General features: G+C 38.5%; 1 protein-coding gene and 1 pseudogene across 4 annotated transcripts in view; both read left to right on the top strand.

The window, feature by feature from the left end:
* The window catches only part of RASAL2 (RAS protein activator like 2), a 111,473-nt gene that overhangs the window by 33,111 nt on the left and 59,973 nt on the right, over positions 1–18,389 (top strand). For all 4 annotated transcript variants that reach the window (XM_045297917.1, XM_045297918.1, XM_045297919.1 and 1 more), the window contains exon 3: positions 2,705–2,814. In XM_045297917.1, coding sequence (XP_045153852.1) covers positions 2,705–2,814 — 110 coding nt within the window. The remainder of the gene's footprint in view (positions 1–2,704; positions 2,815–18,389) is intronic.
* LOC101642468 lies at positions 11,145–11,656 on the top strand (annotated as a pseudogene).

Here is an 18,389-nt window from a genome sequence, read left to right on the forward strand (position 1 = left end):
GGGCACCATCAGCTTTCTTCACCACATTTGCTTATGTGCCCGTTTGTCTTCAGCGATTGTGTCGAGAAGGTAATAATCATGGAATGCCAGTTTAATAGAACAAAGTGTTCTTGAATTGAGGGAGTACTTGAGTGGAGGCCCAATGTTCATCTGCCACCTTAATACTAAACCTGTAAGTGTATGCACATAGATCTTTTCCCCCATCATCGTATATAAATATATTTACATATGTACACGCCTGTATTTAGACCTCTATAAATGCCCTTTGCCTCCTAGTTCTTTCCTCTGTTTCCTTTTACTTTCCTCTTCTCCCACTATCATGCTCAGCCTTTATTTGGGTTTCAGTAATTCCTCTTGGTTACATTGCCCTTGATCAAGCCCTAGCAGGCCTCTTACACCTTCCTTGCTACTGATTTTGTCCCTGGGTTGGTTAACACCACTTCCTTTCCCCGACCTCCCCCTCTCCCATGTCCCCCCAGAGCCATCTGTCCGTTGTTTTCGCCTCCAGATTGTTTATCCAGCCTATCTATCTTATCTAGATAGACCTGCAGAGATAATAATGTTCACCAAAAAAAACAAGACAAAGCAACAAAAGAAAACAATGACAACAACAACAACAAAAAATGGCATAAAAAAGAAAAGCCTGTAAATAGTTCAAGGTCTGTTTGTTGACCTTTAGGGGTGTTTTCTGGTCGAGTCTGATGGGGTGCCAAACCCTGGCCCCAAAGTCTATTTTTGGTATTCCCTCGGGACTTCCTTGCTCTGTTCCTCTTGCAGTTCTGTTGCACACCCTTAGTATTTTGCTTCAGTATGGTGGGGTCAGATCAGGCACAATTCCCACACTGTGTCTTCAGTGTTGTCCCCTGTAGGGTTATGTGTCAGTCAGGGATATTGTGTCTCATAGTAGGGCCAGCTCTATGGTCCTCTCTGTGCATTGACTGCTTTGAACAGGAATATCATCCTCAAGGCTTGATCAGACATGTCCCTCTCCCTGAGCTGTAGCTTCAGTGCTATCCTCTGAAGTGAATTATTCTTGCGGGAGGGATGGCTGTCCACTTAGTTGGGATTGGGGCTGGCCCCTCAGATCTCTCTATTTCCTGCTTCATGTCAGAATGTTGCATTCACATCTTGGAGCACTGGTCCCTCTTTCCCTGTGGAGATATAAACAATACCCTCCCCTTGGGTGGGTTAGTGCCCAGAACAGCGGTTCTCAGCCTGTGGGTTGTGACCCCTTTGGGGGTCAAACGACCCTTTCACAGGGGTTGCCTAAGACCATCGGAGAGCACATATTTCCGATGGTCTTAGGAACCGAGATATCGCTCCTCTATCCATCTTCAGACGGGTCCACCCACATGTAGATACGCCCACACACGAGTACCCGGCGTGAAGACTGTTACCCATGCTACACCATGCTTCAAGATAAAATTTCATTGTCATTCAAAATAAATATTTCACAATATATAATTACATATTGTTTTGTGATTAATCACTGTGCTTTAATTATGTTCAATTTGTAACAAGCAAAATACATCCTCTATATCAGATATTTACATGACAATTCATAACAGTAGCAAAATTACAGTTATGAAATAGCAACGAAAATAATTTTATGGTTGGGGGTCACCACAACATGAGGAACTGTATTAAAGGGTTGCGACATTAGGAATGTTTAGAACCACTATTCTAGAAGGTGGTATTCATCTCAGGGTGACTAGAATAATTTTCCACACTCCAAAATATTTTTCTTTGGGTTACAGCTCTTTCTCAAACACTTGTGTATACTTCTATATGATGTCCTTTTATCTGCTAACAGTAGTAGTCTTCAGTTCCTTGAAGACATTGACCATCATAATTCATGGCTGCATTTATCCTTTTATTCAACAAGCTTGTATTGAATGCTTTTTGCCAGTACAAAGACTGGGGCTATATTCAAGGGCCTGTAGGTAGTTTTCTGCAAGAAGGGCCCAAGACTATACAGCAGTGCTTTCACACTCTGCCTCTCTGAAGTCTGAATGCTTCAATAACTTCCCAGTGAATTCTGTTTTCATTAGAAAATAGTTTGCTTACATTTACAACTTAGGTTTTACAGTTACCACACCCAAGGTGGTATTTTAACATGTTTGAGACCACACCACCATATTGCTTGTACTCCTTGGTTAACGTTTTTTGTGTGTGAAGATATTAGAATAAACCTCTGTTCTTGTTATCAGTATCTTCTTGTGTAGTTCCTCCAGTGCATTGAGTGCCTAGGTCAGAGAATCACTGAATGCTATTTCTAGTGAAAGTATTTACTCCTCATAGAATATAATATATTTTATTATATATTATATAATATATATAATTTATATATATAATATATAAAATATATTATATATATAATACTATGGTGGGTTGTTTTCTTTTAAATATCCTAGTAGAGTTAAAAGTTTCTCTACCAAAGTTATATTCGCTACAAATACTATTTAAGAATTAAGAAACTAGCAAGGAACTAACAAAAAAAATGTAATTATCTCAGTCATTGTGGAAGAAGAAACTTTCTCATCACATTATCAAGTGGTTTCAAACAACTATTAGTTACAAAATCAAAAGGCTGGATTCGTTTCTGGCCTTCATTATAAAAATATAACCACCTTTCACACAAGAGTAAGACAGCAAGGCTGCACTCCGGTTCTCTTTCCCACCACCCTCTACCTTTTCATTCTAGGGGTTCTTCAGCAAGCGCCTGAAAGGCTCCATCAAGAGGACCAAAAGCCAATCAAAACTTGACAGGAACACAAGCTTTCGACTTCCTTCCCTTCGCAATGCAGATGACAGGTAGGAAGTTAACTTGCTTAAAACAGGGATGAAAAGGCACAATTTGGTCTTATCTAATTTTGCATCAATAATAATTAGAACATACAAATTTTATGTTTTTATCTTGCTCATGCTAAGCCTAGGTACAAAGACATTGGCTGAAATTTACAACCGGTTTGGGAATCTGATACCAAAGGAGTTTTTGTAGATACCTAGGAACCAGTTTAAGAATCAGTTGTGTTTCTATAGACTCAAATTCTTAGGGTTAGGGTGTACCTTTTCTCTGTAGAGTGATTAGTAAATGATGATAATGGTGAAGAACACAATAACTAACATATTTGACCAGTATATTAGATGGTTCTTATGCGTATTATCTTGTTGACTCTTTACAAAAATCTATAAGTACTATTATTTTTCCCATTTTACAGATGAACAGACTGAGCCACAAAGAGGTTAAATAGTCTTGCTTGAGGTAATATAGCTAATCAGTACCAAAAATGACATTTTTAACTTGGACGTTTTGGCCCCAGAGTCTGTGTTCTTCACTATTCTGTGGTCCCTTATCTATTGTATTTGGAGTGGCTGTTACCTAGAAGTTGCATCTAGAAGACAGACACTGAAAAAGAAGCCTCAGTTTCAATAATTAGTAATCCCACTTCACTAAGGATGATCACCTTCTAAAATAGCCTCTTTCCTAGGGTAATTTTCCAATACTTCATGTCTGGAATGTTCAAATTTAGGAAACATTGCTTTTAGTATTTTAACACGTTATCACCAAATCCAGTGTTTATTGAATGCTTATTGTGTGCCAGGCTTTTTTTTTTTTTTTAAGAGCTTCCAGTAGTTTATCAAAACACTCTGTTATAGTGAAAGGCTGATGAATCCTGAGTGTGAGCTGAATCCATGAGATCAGGGTAATTTTCATACATGTGTGGTATTTTCAATGTAATGTAACAATTCTAGATACTGTCATTATCCTCATTTTACAGATGAGGAATTGAGGCTGAGAGAGCGTGAGAACCTTTCCCACAGTCACAGAGCTAGTAACTAGTAGAACTGGGATTGGAACGCAAACCTGCCACTTATACATGGGGGTTTTAGGGTTTATTTGCTTCTTATATAACTGACATGAATTCCAGCTATCTGCCTAGCAAGCAGAAATAAAAATTATAGATTTGCCAGGCAGAGAATCACTCTCTTTGTTTGGTAGATGAAGAGACGTGTGCCTTCACACATGCTGAGTTGATGAGGGCCTACTGCTTTGTCAGCTCTTCTCATCACTGAACCACATAAGAGGTGTCCTGCAAACTTTTCAAGTCTGTCCACATACAATCAAGTTGAAAGTGTTCATTGTATCTTTTATACCTCTTTGTTTGAAGGTAATCATAAGGAACTGAGTTTTCTTCTCATGCCTTTGCTTAGTTTCCTTTTAGTCTAAAATGTTTTCTATTTCAGGAATTCTAAGCACTCGATAAATAAATATCAATAAAATAGAACAATATTTATTTTTAGAATTTTGGTTTTGAAAAACAAGATTGTTGCCCAATAAGTAAAACATTACCAATTCTTCAACATTGCATCATCACTTGGAAAGTTGGATGACAAGGAGCTCTGTTTCATAGGTGTACTGTATTTTTTTAGCTTTGAACTAAATATCACTTTCTTTACTTCACGCAAAGTTCTCTGTGTTATTTTCCAACTTGCTTTTGGTAGCCCACTGGGGACTTGAATTGAATTACCAAGAGATCATATTCTCTTATATTGCTATTAAATCATTAGTACATGTTTAACCTTTCAAGTGTCCTAAATTCATTTTATGTAGCTGCCATAATGTTTACTTAAATTAATAGCAGGATCTTTCTATCTGAAATATAATAAAAAGGTGCTAGTAAATCTCAGATGTTAGGAAATATCATTTAGAAAAATCTATTTGAATTATAGAGATTCCTGTACAGGAATTTTTCAAGAAACATATTCTTGTATAATGATGTATTCATTAGATTTTGAATGGATTATTACATTATAAAAATGACTCTCCTGACTATCTAGAGTTTTGATAAATACAAATAAGATATTAATAGATGGAGGTCTTTGAATTGGTACCCTTACAGATGTGACCACAGATCCCTGGTTTTCTTGGGTCATGTTGAAGGCAGAGTACTTCTTCCAAAATGATATATAGTTAAGCCTAATTAGCAAGTCATTTCTACTGTTATATTAAATTGACAGAAAATTGATGAACAGATTTTCTCTTTCTAGTTTATATCACACAACCTATGAACCTATGAATAATTGCTTTAAAATTTTGAATACAGAATTATATAGTAAAAAAACTAAAGTCCTTTATCTTTCCCATCTTCCCACATAAGTAATTTTATGAATAGTTTTATGTCCTCTCAAATCTTTTAAAATATACATAAATATATATATATATTCTTTATATAAATATATCGGTGAGCTTTATACATCAGGTACATGCAGATCCACATTATTCTTTTTATATATTAAAATATCTTATTGTGCTTTGAGTAAAAGTTTATATGGCAGACTTTCCAGAGTTGGAGCAAAATTCTCTTCTTTTGTGTTCCTGTTCAAAATAGTAGCCAAGTGCCAACTAGTTCTTCTGGCCTTAGTGTAAATAAGTTCCTGCAGACTATTGGTCCTGTGGACTCATTTCCTCTTCTTAGTCTTTATGTTTCTTCTTTTTCTTTTATTCCAGATGTGTAGAGACCAATAATTAGGTCTTCAGTGACTACTTACAATCTTTTAAGATCCCAGACCCTACTCACCAAGCTAGGATATATAAAAGAAACATTATATACTAGATTATGCCAGTTTACTGAATTGCCCCATGAGCCTATAGTCTTAAGCCTTCAGATCCTGCAAACCACCCCCACAAGGTATGGATACTTAATATATTTACATGTATATGTACCTGCATATAGATATATCTATATAGTCCCACATATGCACATATATACACATACATACCTATACACTTATCTGCATACAAGATACATATATAAACACAGTACTATTTTTAGTCATTGGTTGTTTCACAGTTGTATATGTTACAGCTACATTCTTAATATACTATTCTTTTATGGAACATAATATATTTTACTATTCTGTATTGATAGTTAGGAGCCCCGGTAGCCTAGTGGTTATGTGTTGGGTTGCTGCCCACAAGGATAGCAGCTCAGAGTCATGAGCTGCTCCATGGGAAAAAGATGAAGCTTTCTACTCCCATAAAAATTCAGTGTCTTAAGACCCTACAGGGACATTTTAACTTATCCTGTAGGATCTCTATGAGTCAGAATTGACTTGCAAAGGAAAAATATATATATCGATATTTAGGTTGTATCTTCTTTTGAGTACAAAATAGGATTATAATGACCATCATTGTATCTGTCTGACTAGGTCAGATTTCTGAAGTAGAACTCCTACATTTAGAGAATGTACATTAATTATCAAATTGGCCATTACCAAAAGTTGATTCACTTTTATCCTCAAAACAACTTATTTTCAGCAAGTTGATGGATGAATAGTAGTAAACAACTTAGCACTTTGCATACACTAACTCATTTAATCATCACAAGAATCATGTAGGTTACTTATTGGTAGAAACTCCATTTTAAAAATGAGAAAACTGAGATGGAGAAATTAGTAAACTGTCTCAGGTCATACAGCTTAAGAAATAGCAGAACTGAGGTTCAAACCAGGAAACTTCACTCAGTAGTACACATTCTTAACCTTTATATGCTATCAGATTTGTGTAAGCAAGTGGGGGGGGGGGCAGGGCGGGACAGCATGTCTTTTAATTTGCATGTCCCCAATGCCTAGTCAGTTGAACATTGAACATCTTTTCACATGTTTTCTTCTTCTGTGACCTGCCTCTTCATTTCCTTTCCTATTTTTCACTTTTCTATCGAGTTGTTTGTCCTTTTCTTATTACTTCAACTAGCACATTTTAATGCTAGAAATAATAAGCCAGTATTAGTAAAGTTGTGAAAATATTCTCCCAATCTGTCTCATGTGTCTTAAAGTCAGTCTTCCAATTATATAGAACTTTTACATTTTCATTTGGTCAGATACGCTGATCATTGTCTTTGTAGCTTACCTGCCCACATTTGACCAAAATACTGGACTCAGGGATCTGTTTTTCATTAAATTCCTCATTATGATGATATGCAAATCATTTTACCTCCCCCTCCTTCAGAAAGAAGAAACTTGTTTTCTCTCTCTCTCTGGAGGGTAATGAAATTGTGATAGTAATATTTTAAATTCTTCATAGTTTTTTTATCACCACAAACTTTTTTTGCTCTCAGAAAACTGATAAGATAAAATTATTCTCATGAGGTCTGTATGACAGCTTTAAGATGGCAGAAAAACATTTCTTAAAGAGTTTGAAGATGAAATTGTGGTCAGTATGTTTTGGAGACTTATGGATGGGGTAATATAGGCAGTCAGTTTTCTATGTAAACTACCATGGAGCATTTTAACTTGCAGGTTTGATTTATTGAAAAGACCCCAAGGGCTCCAGGTCTGTCTCATCAGTGATTCACAAGTCACAAATCCTGCTGTGAGGCCCTGAGGGCACCAAATGCTGATGTATGCACCAATTTATAGATAGCCTTAATCTCAAAATTTCCTTTGTGAGGCATAGACACAAGTTCATTTTGCCAAATAATTAGCTTTTCTAAATACCAATATACAGCATTACATTTCATGTGTAGCAGTTCTGTAGAAGCTAGCATACCTTGTGCTGCAAAGGTAACAGTTCCATCCACCCGCAAGGAGTCCAGTAAGAAAGAGATGTACTCTCCAAAGAGGAAATGTATATAAAGTGTAGGGGCCCAGAAGAAGAGGCTATTTCTTGTTGGTGGCTCAGGAAAGAATTTAAAAGGGAATTTTAACTAGCAGGAATAAGTTGAACATGGAAACACACAGGAATGGATTAAATGGATTAATGGATTGCCTTGGAATGGATATAGTCAGCAAAACCAGAGACTGGGAAAAGTATGGTGATTGAAGAGAAATACTGAATATTTTATGATATACTATTGGAAAAGATAAAGTTCCAGTTTTTAAGTTGGTAGATAACAACCCTTCTCTGCCTTTTAGTCCTCTTAAAAGTGACACCATACACGAAACAGCAGTATAAACTCTATTTCTCATGAAACTAGAAGTCTGTATCACAGACTACAGTTAGAAAAGGATTAGATATTATCGTGTGTAAAGGGAAGTTTAAACAGAAATCTATTACTAATCTAAACAGCGCTCAAATCAGCTGCTAATTAATAAGTTTCCAAAATTGCAGCTAAAACTCAGTAAAAAAATTTTCCTCCTCACATAAAAGATGTCTGAATGTGTACACTCTGGAGCTGATTTGGTAATTCCACAATCCTAAGGGACCAGGGCTCTTGGTGGAATTTCTGCTCAGCCATCCTCAGGATCTTCCAAGAATCTCTTTATGGACACAACAAAATGGCTACTGGAACCCCATCCATGCAGCCACTTCCTGTGGTCACCAGTAAAATTGACTGTGATGTGACTTCCCTCATAAAGTGACCCGCTTTCCTGTGCAGATAGGCCCACTGGCATTACATACTTGCCATAAATGAATAAATTTCGCTGTCATTGAGTCCATTCCAACTTATAATGACCCTGTAGGACAGAGTAGAACTGCCCCTGTGGGTTTCCAAGTCTGTAAATCTTTACAGAAAGAGAAAACCTCATCTTTCTCCAGAGGAGCAGCTGGTGGTTTCAAACTACTGACCTTGCAGTTTGTAGCTCAACATGTCATTCACCCACCATGGCTGTCCAATGAATAAATACTTATGAGTAGGTACTTATTTTAAAAAGTTGTCTATAAAGGATTGAGGTAAAGAAATGGCATGGAAATTCTCAATAGTTCTATTGGAAACAAGAAGTCCGTGGAGCAATGCCTTCAGATTCTGAGTGGAAATTATTTTCAATCCAGGATTCTATGTCCTTTTGTAATCTCTGAATGTCAGACTAAGGGTTTGGGATTTTGTACTATATTCAGTAGGGGACTATTTAAACATTTTGAGCTAGCAAAGTGACTAATCAGAATTGGGCTTTGCGTGGAATAATCCAGCAATGGAATTTTAGATGACTTGATATGGTTTGCAGAAACTTGATTGCAAGTTTAATGGACCAGTTAGCAGAAAGGTATTGTAAAAGATGGTGAAAGCTTTAAGGATGATAGTGGGAGTAGAGAGGTAGAGACAAGACAGGAGGCAAAATCAATAGGGTGTCACAAAGTCATCATTGTTCTAAAGCCATCTAGTCAGATAAAAGCCAGCAAAGTGATTTCCTGGGATCGATACTGACAGCTTTTTCACATTAAATCCATATCATGTAGGGAAAGTATTTGGCATAAGAAGTAAAGAGATCCTGTGATATTTCTGCCTTTCATTCATAAGCACTTAAAATTAGGAAATGCTGCAAACAGTGGTTATACAACGTTGGCAAGAATTCCAGGATTCCAAATGCCTGTCAGTTTGCTCACTTTGCTCTGGCAGGGTTCCTTCAATTTACCCTGGTGGCACCGTCAGGTATGCAAGGCCAGTGATTCAAACCCACCAGCTAGCTGCTCAGTGGGAGACAGATGTAGCTGCCTGTGCCTTATAAACGTTTACAGCCTTGGAAACCCCACAAAGGGTGGTTATAAGTTGCAATCCATTTGATGCAGGTGGGTTTTTTTTTTTAATTTCAGTAATTGGAGGTAAAAATAAACATGTAGAGTAGTAGAATTGTCTCCCCTCTTCCATGACTGCCTCAAATAAAAACCAACATAATAATGTCCTACTTCTGAAGCTGTCTTACAAAGTATGAGTTTTGAGACTTAGATGCATTCTTTTCAAGTGTGGGGTTGATTGGCAGGGACTGTTTTGAAACAGTGTACTTAGCCTCTAACAGTTCTCCTATTAAACAATTTTTTTTAACTTTTTATTTTGGAGTTATGTACTTGATAGATCTACCTATCCTGGATTTCATATATAGAAAATCACACAAAACACAAACAAGAACCAAACGAACAAAAAAGAAAAGAAAAAAACAACAACAATGACTAAGACAATCTCAATCAGAGAGAAAGCAGGAAACGTTAAAAACTGAAACAACTTTAAAATGGGTCAAAGGGGAAAGCAAATAATAACCTCCTCCCTGGGGGACAGACAACCGAAAAGTGGGTGAAGGGAGACGTCGGACAGGGGAAGATATGAGAAAATACCCATTTATAAACTATCAAGGGCTCATGCGGGAGGGGGGAGGGGGGGGGAGGGGGAAAATGAGGACCTAATGTCGGGGGTTTAAATGGAGAGAAAATGTTTTGAGGAACGATGTACAAATGCGCTTTACACAATTGATGTGTGTATGGATTTGGATAACAGTTGTATGAGCCCCTAATAAAATGTTAAAAAAAAATAAAATAAAATAACCTAATTGCACCTGCCATTGTCAGCTCTCTGTCGAATAGCAAGCCTATTCATATCCCTCTACTGTGGTCAGAATACATCAGAGATTTAATCCATGTAGGGATGCTGTAAATGAATTTTGGCCTTCCCTTGTAACCTATTATAGCCTTTTGAAAACTGGGCATTTACACAATTAGCTCTGATAACATTCCTTCCTTTGAATTTGGATTTTGTTATTTAAAATCATTGGATACCACAGACTGATGTGCTTCTCCCATGTGGACTTGGTTGATGCCTTGATTAGACAGCTGCATGTTTGAAGACAAGCCTTTAAGAGCACAGACATTATTCTTTCTGATAGCCTGGCACCATCTGGTTTCTTCACCATACACCCATAATTTCAGTGATCTCCTCATGTGGGCAAGCATTAAGTAGGGCCCTGTCATAAGAACTAATTGCTCTTAGGTTGGAGTTTGAATTAAGTTCAAGCCCAAAATGCATTCATAAACTTCTGATATATATATATATATGGTTCACTTTAGCTACATCATTATCATTTTACGATCAACAACATTATAAATCGTGTCATAAGGTAATTCTGTTGATATTACCATTAATCTAGCCAATGGTATATAGAATTTTTTTAAATGTTGAGAAAAGGAAAATTGTATATAGGCCAGCTTCAGACTGCAATACATGACTTAAATTAAACTCTTAGTGAATGGGCACTTATTTATACAAACAATGGAGGTTAATGATAAGGTTGATAAGTTTCAATAACACTATTCACAAAGGCAGAACCATGCCTACGAGATTAGTACTTGTCATAAGAATTAAAGGACAGTCTGCAGTCGTTTTTGTGGGGTGATGTGTGCTCTGACTGCCTCTGTGCTTCCTGCTGGCCCCGCGATGCCTGTGAACCTCAGCAAGTGGTCTGGGCCCTTGAGCCCACAGGAAGTGGATGAGCGCCCACTGGAGGTCAAATACGTTGGGACAGGTGAACGAGCTGGACAAAGTGCTGACCCCCAACTCAGGTGAAGGACCGCCCCACAAGCATCACGTGCAATGGCCTAGATTCAAGTAAACTCTACACTTTGGTGCTGACAGACCCAGATGCGCCTAGCAGGAAAGACCCCAAGTTCAGGGAATGGCACCATTTTCTCATAGTCACCATGAACGGCAATGACATCAGCAGTGGCCCTGTCCTCTCCGATTATGTGGGCTCTGAGCCGCCCAAGGGCACAGGCCTCTGAAGTGTGATGAGCCCATGCTTAGCAACTGATCTGGAGACCACTGAGGCAAATTCAAGGTGTGATCTTTCCACAAAAAGTACGAGCTCAGGTCCCCAGTTGCTGGCACGTGCTGCCAGGCTGAATGGGATGACTACGTGCCCAAACTCTGAGCAGCTGCTGGGGAAGTAGGGCAAGCAGGGACATGCAGACTGGTCCCCAGGCCCCAGCTGTATTTTCGAATTCAATGATGCATGCTGATTCCTCCTCCTCCTCCTTCCTGCTCCCTTTCCTTCTCATCGGTGAGACTTGAAAGATCAGAGAGTAGTTTTGCTAAGGTGACTTTCCCTTTATACTTCCGGCTCACACATCGCCACACATGGTTTCACCACATATGAACTCCCTTTGGGGTGATGTTTTGGGACTCTTGATGAGGCCTATCAAATTGTTCCTTATGCAAATAGCAACCCAGAATTTAAAGAAGAGAAAATTAAAATCCAGGGAAAGAAACCAACTCTGTAGTGGTAGAGCAAAGCTTGACCCTTGAAAGCAAACCACTGTTTCCTGTGTGGAGGCCTGGCTGTTTGGACAAATGGAAGTACTAAGCAAGAGCTTATCATGGGTTCCTTAAACCCCTGCCTGTTAGCAGTAAAGCTGATCTGGAGTTGCTGATTGTTGTGTTAATTAGCCCCCCCCCTCCCTTGGCACCCGACCTGTTGTGTTAATTTTTGCTGTTTCCTTAGAGTTGAATAAAAATAAAAACTCTGAATGGGAGGGAAAAAAAGTATTCAAGGACATTAGAATTGTAAATATATGGTAGTCCCAGGCTACTAATTATTAGGCACCCTCAAAGCAAGGGACCCAAACCAAAGCCTAATTGACTGCCAATTCCATAACCTGGGGATAGCAGTCACCTGCTGCTTCCAAGGATGTCAGTTCCATAAATCTGCTACAAGTAATTTTGAGGTAAAGCCCTGTTCACTTAGTGGGGTTTCCACATTGAATCCTTGTGGTGTGGCCTATGAAGGATGTTGGGAGCTTACAAGTCCCAGTAGTCTAATGCACAGCCTGGGTCTGTGTGTGGGTTTTTGAAAAAGCATACATTTTCACATTTCTGGGGTAAATCCCCAAGAGAAAAATTGCTGTAGTATATGCTTAGTGTATGTTTAGATTTATAAGAATCGACTAGGCTGTTTCTGATGTGGCTATACCATTTTGTGTTCTACAGCAAGCTTGATGGGGCCTTTTTGTTTCTTATCTAAGACATTTTTGCCAACTCTCTAAGGTTCCGAAGATTTTCTCCTAGAAGTTTTATGATTTTAGCTTTCATATGTAGGTCTATGATTCATTTTAAGGAGCCCTGATGACACAGTGGTTAAGGCATTTGAGTGCTAACTGAAAGATTGAGAGTTTGAACTCACCAGCCACTCCACAAGAGAAAGATGAAGCAATCTTCTTTCATGAAGATTACAGCCTTGGAAACCTTATGAGACAGTTCTACTTTGCTTTATAGGGTCTCAGTGAGGTAGAATTGACTTGGAGACCATGGATTTGATTTTTGGTTGTTTGTTTGGATTCATTTCAAGCTCTTGATCAAAACTCTGCTTGCTCCAGCTAATCCAGTTATGGGCAAACACTCTACCTTTGGGGAAAATGGTATGGGAAATCATTTTTCCCTTCTACACTTCTTCAGGTTTTAGGGACCCTACAGCCTGTGAGCAACGAGAGAAAGAAAACCAGGAGATGGGATAAGGCATTTGTGGTGATCTTTTTAACCTATAGCTGACTATTAAAAATGTCAAGGACTTAACTGTACTTGAATCCACAATCAGTGCCATGGTAGCAACAGTCAGGAAATCAATGATGTATTGTATTGGGAAAATCTGCTACAAAAGACCTCTCTAAGCTGTTAAAATGGGGGGGTGGGGGTGGGAGTGTCACTTAAAAGAGGACTAAGGTGTACCTGACCCAAGTCGTGATATATTTAATTGCTTTGTATGTGCATGAAAAGTAGACAACAGATAAGGAAGACTGAAGAAGACATTGTGTTGGTGAAGAGTATTAGCAATGCAATGGACCCAGGAGAATGAGCAGACCTGTGTTGGGGGAAGTACAGCCAGAGGGATAGCTTCCTAGAAACCAGGATAGTGAAACTTTGTCTCGTGTCCTGTGCCCATAGGTTTCAGGAGAGCTCAGTCCCTGGAGAACAAGAACATCAAGCTTGATAAAGAAGACAGTAGATGAAAAGGGCAAGTGCCCACGATTGGCACAGTGACTGCAACAACAGGCTCAAAATGGCAGTGATTGTTAGGACATGCAAGTCCAGGCAGCATTTCATTCTGTTATATATTAGGTCCTTATGCGCTATAATTGACTCAATAGCACCTAACTATAATACTCTCTCATCATGTGCTTTGGAGAACTCTTCAGAGTCCCTAAAGTCCCTGTTACACATGGTTTCATGGATTTGGTCAAATGAATCTCTACTTTGGGGGCTCACTTTTATAACTCTTCTCCTATTTCTTAGGCAGTAAGTCTTGCTGCTCAGGTCCCTTCACCCTGAATTCCTTTGGCAAAGCAGAAACTCCTCATAATCTTGTCCCTGATAACCTCTAGGAGTGCTGGCTGATTGTGACAGGTAGGTTTATTGTGCCAACCTGGCCAATAAACACATGTGGGATTAATAAGGGTTTAATTGAAGAGCAAAGAGATAAATGGCAAGCCGCGCCTTTCTGTCTCTTGCTCTCTGATGATCAGACCAGTGTGCAACTGTCTTAGCTAGTTCTCTGCCTCTACTTGCAAGCTACACTACCTGTGAGACACCCAACCCATGGACTGTGTTGCTATAGTTTGAGGCTCCTTTGAGACCTGCTTCGCTACACTGCTGGTGTATACATCACTTGAGCTGGGGATTTTTGGACCCATCTGGGTGACTGTTGGTGACCTGCCCTGCTGTTTGCTCCCTGTGGCTGGACTGCCTGTATTGCTCTACAGAAGACTCAGCTGTCTGCTTCCTTGACTTGCACCCAGCAGCCCTCGTGAGTTGAAGGACTGCCAGTATGTTAATTGTCTCACGGAAGTGAGTTGAACTGAGCACTCTGTACTGCTTTTTGTTTTTCTAAAGTTTTTGTTTCTCTAAATAACCCTGTCTAACACACTGATCCAAAAGCAACAACACTCTGCAGCTATGCCACCAAGCAATCAGCAGATCATTTCTCACATCTAGGTTTCCCAGGTGAGAATCAGATTCTACCTTCTGTGTATTCCCTACCCATATCATATCCCTTAAGGGGAGCAGGGCAGTGAACCTCACAGCACTCTCTGAAAGCCCTTTTCCTTCTCTTCATCTAACCGAGGAATTCAAGATAGTGGAACAAATTCTGAAACATTTTTTTCAATTCTGTGGTTTGTCATGTACTTCATTTGGGGGTGCATCATCTGCTTTATCTTATTGTCTCATTTGGAACTTCAGTTTTAACATCTTATCACATATATAAAATGGCTTGCAAAAGTTCATTAACAATTCCATTTTAGGGTAGGGGAGGGAGGGGAAAAAAGAAGAGCTTATACCAAGGGCTCAAGTAGAAAATGTTTTGGAAATGATGATGACAACATATGTACAAATATGCTTGATGTATGGAATGTTATAAGAGCTGTAAGAGCCCCCAATAAAATGATTTTTGTAATTTTATTTTAATTCTATTCTTCCATGGACTTTTTGAAATGTATGTTTACTTTGGATACACACAAACAGTGGATATGTATATATCCAATGATTTGATCATTACTCATAGCAACCCTATAGGACAGAATACAACTTCCCGAAAGGGTTTCCAAGGCTGTAATGTTTATGGAAACAGACTGCCATTGCTTTCTAATACAGAGAGACTTCAGTTGATAGCTGAGTGCTTAAACCCTGTGCCACCTGATTTCTAAAACACATCTAGAGTAAGAAAGGCTAATAGCCTACCCAAGCCACGACCTCATCTTTTCTAAGATCAGAAAAACTAGATGTTGCCCGCCTGCCACTACTGACCAGAACAAGGCCACATTAGATAGACCTTGATTAAGTGGAAGATAAAATGTGAGACAGAACTAAAATTTTTAACAAATCCAAAATTTTTAACTTCATTTTCATGCCAAAATGAGACCTGAAGGACAATAAATACAGCAAAAGTGAGATGATACGGGAGCAGTGATGCTGTCAAGGAGGGAAAGTATTCAAGACAGAAGAGCCAGAACCATACTGAAGAGAATGGGGACACACTATAAAAAATATAACTAATGTCACTGAATAATTTGTGTACAGATTGTCAAGTGGAAATCTAATTTACAGTGTAAACATTCTCAAAAAGCAATGAAATATTATTATTAGAAAACAAAAGGAACATAACACATTTATATATAATAAATACTTTTAGCCCATAGTCTTTAGTTATATATTATATATATATATATAATAACATATAAAGTGCAACACGACCTAATCCTTCCATACCTCTCAGCTTTATCCCCTACTATTCCTAACAAAAGTCTGCCTTTGATAATACTATAAAATATTTTTCTGATTTTAAACTTGCTATTGCCAGGATTCTAAATGTCAATCCATATTTATACACCCTGTCCTTTGTCAGGCTACTTCTAATTCATACTCATGCAACATACTCAGAAACATCAGAAATTGTATGTGTCCTGCCTTTGTTTTGTTCTTTGTTCTTCCCCAAAATCATCAAAGTGCCTACCCACATATTGACCTACACCAATTGTATGTAGCTTATTATTGGACTAATTACTTTCCATTGACTCTTTTCATGCTTCTGCTTACTGCAGAATGGAAGCTCCTCAAGGGTAGAGTCTGTTGTACCTATCCCCTGGCACAGTGTCTGATCCATTAAAAAAGGCAGTAACTGTTGGCTTGAAGTAAAAAGGAGTCAACTAACATTTAGAGTAAAAAGCAGAGAATCTGTTTCAACATGATATACTTAAATATAATGACAACTTCTCAGAAATTATTGTTTCCATGCCATTAATTAGTCTATATAGTGTAGCTTACCAATTAGGGTTTCTCTTACCAGTGTTTACTTCCAATGGCCAATTAAAATTTTCTTAATTTGGGAACTGAAATCCAATGGAAATTTCCAGTTTGTGGTAGTTACGTAATCTGGTGTCAACTTGTGGATGGGGTGGAGTCTAGCCTGCCAGTCAGGTCACTGCTTGATCACTTCATTTGGCAGCACCATGGTGATAAATAGCTGGCTGGAGGTAGGACACACATACACTCCCTGCAAGACATTCCTGTTGAGAAGACACATGGATCTACTATAGAGCCCTGGAGCTGGAGGAGCCATGTGGAGGCCCCTGCCAGTGCTGAGATGCTTCCACTGCTACTAGATACACAAGACTTTCCAGCTACTGGCCTGTGATCTTTCTGCATTTGGCATCATTGCATGTGTTGCATGAGTCTGAAGAGGAATTTATAGATTGGTATCAGACATATGGGCTAGTATCAGACTAAGGACTTGATCTGAACCGGGCTGGGATGTTTTCTCAATATTCAATTGCTCTTGTATATAAAGCTATTTCTTATGAACATATGAGTGCCTTTGGATTTGTTTCTCTAGTTAACCCAGACTGGCACCTAGTTGTATTATAGGACTCTAATTATAATTACTTCCACATAAGTTTATTTTTTCTGTCTTTATATTCTTCCATCAGAGACTATATTTTTAAAGTTCTGTTCTCAACCAGATAGTTTCATAAAATAAACTAATCTTTGTCATATCTCCATGAAAATAATGGTCCCTCACATTTATTTAACACTGTAGTTTATAGAATGAATGTGAAATCATTTATTATTGTATTTGATTCTCACAATAACTCTTATGAAATGTAGAAAGAGAAATCATTATCCACAGTTCCCAAATGAGAACACTGAGGTTCAGAAAGAAGAAACTATTTGCTCCATGCCATGTAACTACTAGGGAGTGGTTTTAGTTCACCTGGGTGAATAGCTTTTTTGGATGCAAATTGAAGGGTTTCTCCACTATGCTCTTTATTGCATGTTTTTATAAGAATCTTACCTTGCTGAGAAGATAAGGATGAAAATAAAAAGTTGCACACAGAGATACAACTCTTGCTAAGATAGAATATTATACCTTGATATGTAATGAGTCGATTTACAATCATAAACACAATACTCAAACTCACTACCATAAGGTCAATTCTGAGCCACAGCATCCATGTAGAACTAGCCTTTCTACTCCCATTTATGGGAGTAGAAAGTCTTATCTTTCTCCAGGAGAACAGCTGGTGCTTTCCCTTACGGTGAGCAGCCCAGTGGGTCACCCACTACGCCACCAGTCAGCTTAATATTTTTACAACTTACTATACATACTGTTAATAGTAATTTACAGTCATATTTCCATTATTTAAAAACATAAAGCTCCCCACCCAATGGGATTGAATGACAGAACTGTATGTGAATTGATATATTGGAATGAGTTTGTCGATTTAAAAAGTCAAAAAAAGAATTACAGGCTTGGAAACCCACAGGAGCAGTTCTACCCTGTCTGATAGGATATTAAGAGTTGGATTGGGAAAAAAATGTATATATATATAAAGCTGACTCTACTCTTTCCCCCCAAATAAATGAATTGCATAAATAAATAAAGCACTGCCTCATGGTCTCTGCATTGTGGCCTCTGCTGGCCCCACCACTTCAGGCAGGGGTCTTGTACATGCCCCACTGGTGGCTCTTTCTTGCTGCCTGGGGGACTCTTTACCTGCTTCCAAGATGGTTCACTGTTACATCAAGTGGGATGGTGAAACTTACCAATCCCTGAGTCAGAGGCCTCTGTACCTTATTTTTCCCATGCTCCCACCCACACACTGTGAATCAAAGTAGATATGGGTATCATTTTTATCT

The sequence above is a fragment of the Echinops telfairi genome, unplaced genomic scaffold, assembly GCF_000313985.2.
Source record: "Echinops telfairi isolate 266 unplaced genomic scaffold, ASM31398v2 ScPeMD7_7424;HRSCAF=8462, whole genome shotgun sequence".
NCBI lineage: Eukaryota > Metazoa > Chordata > Mammalia > Afrosoricida > Tenrecidae > Echinops > Echinops telfairi.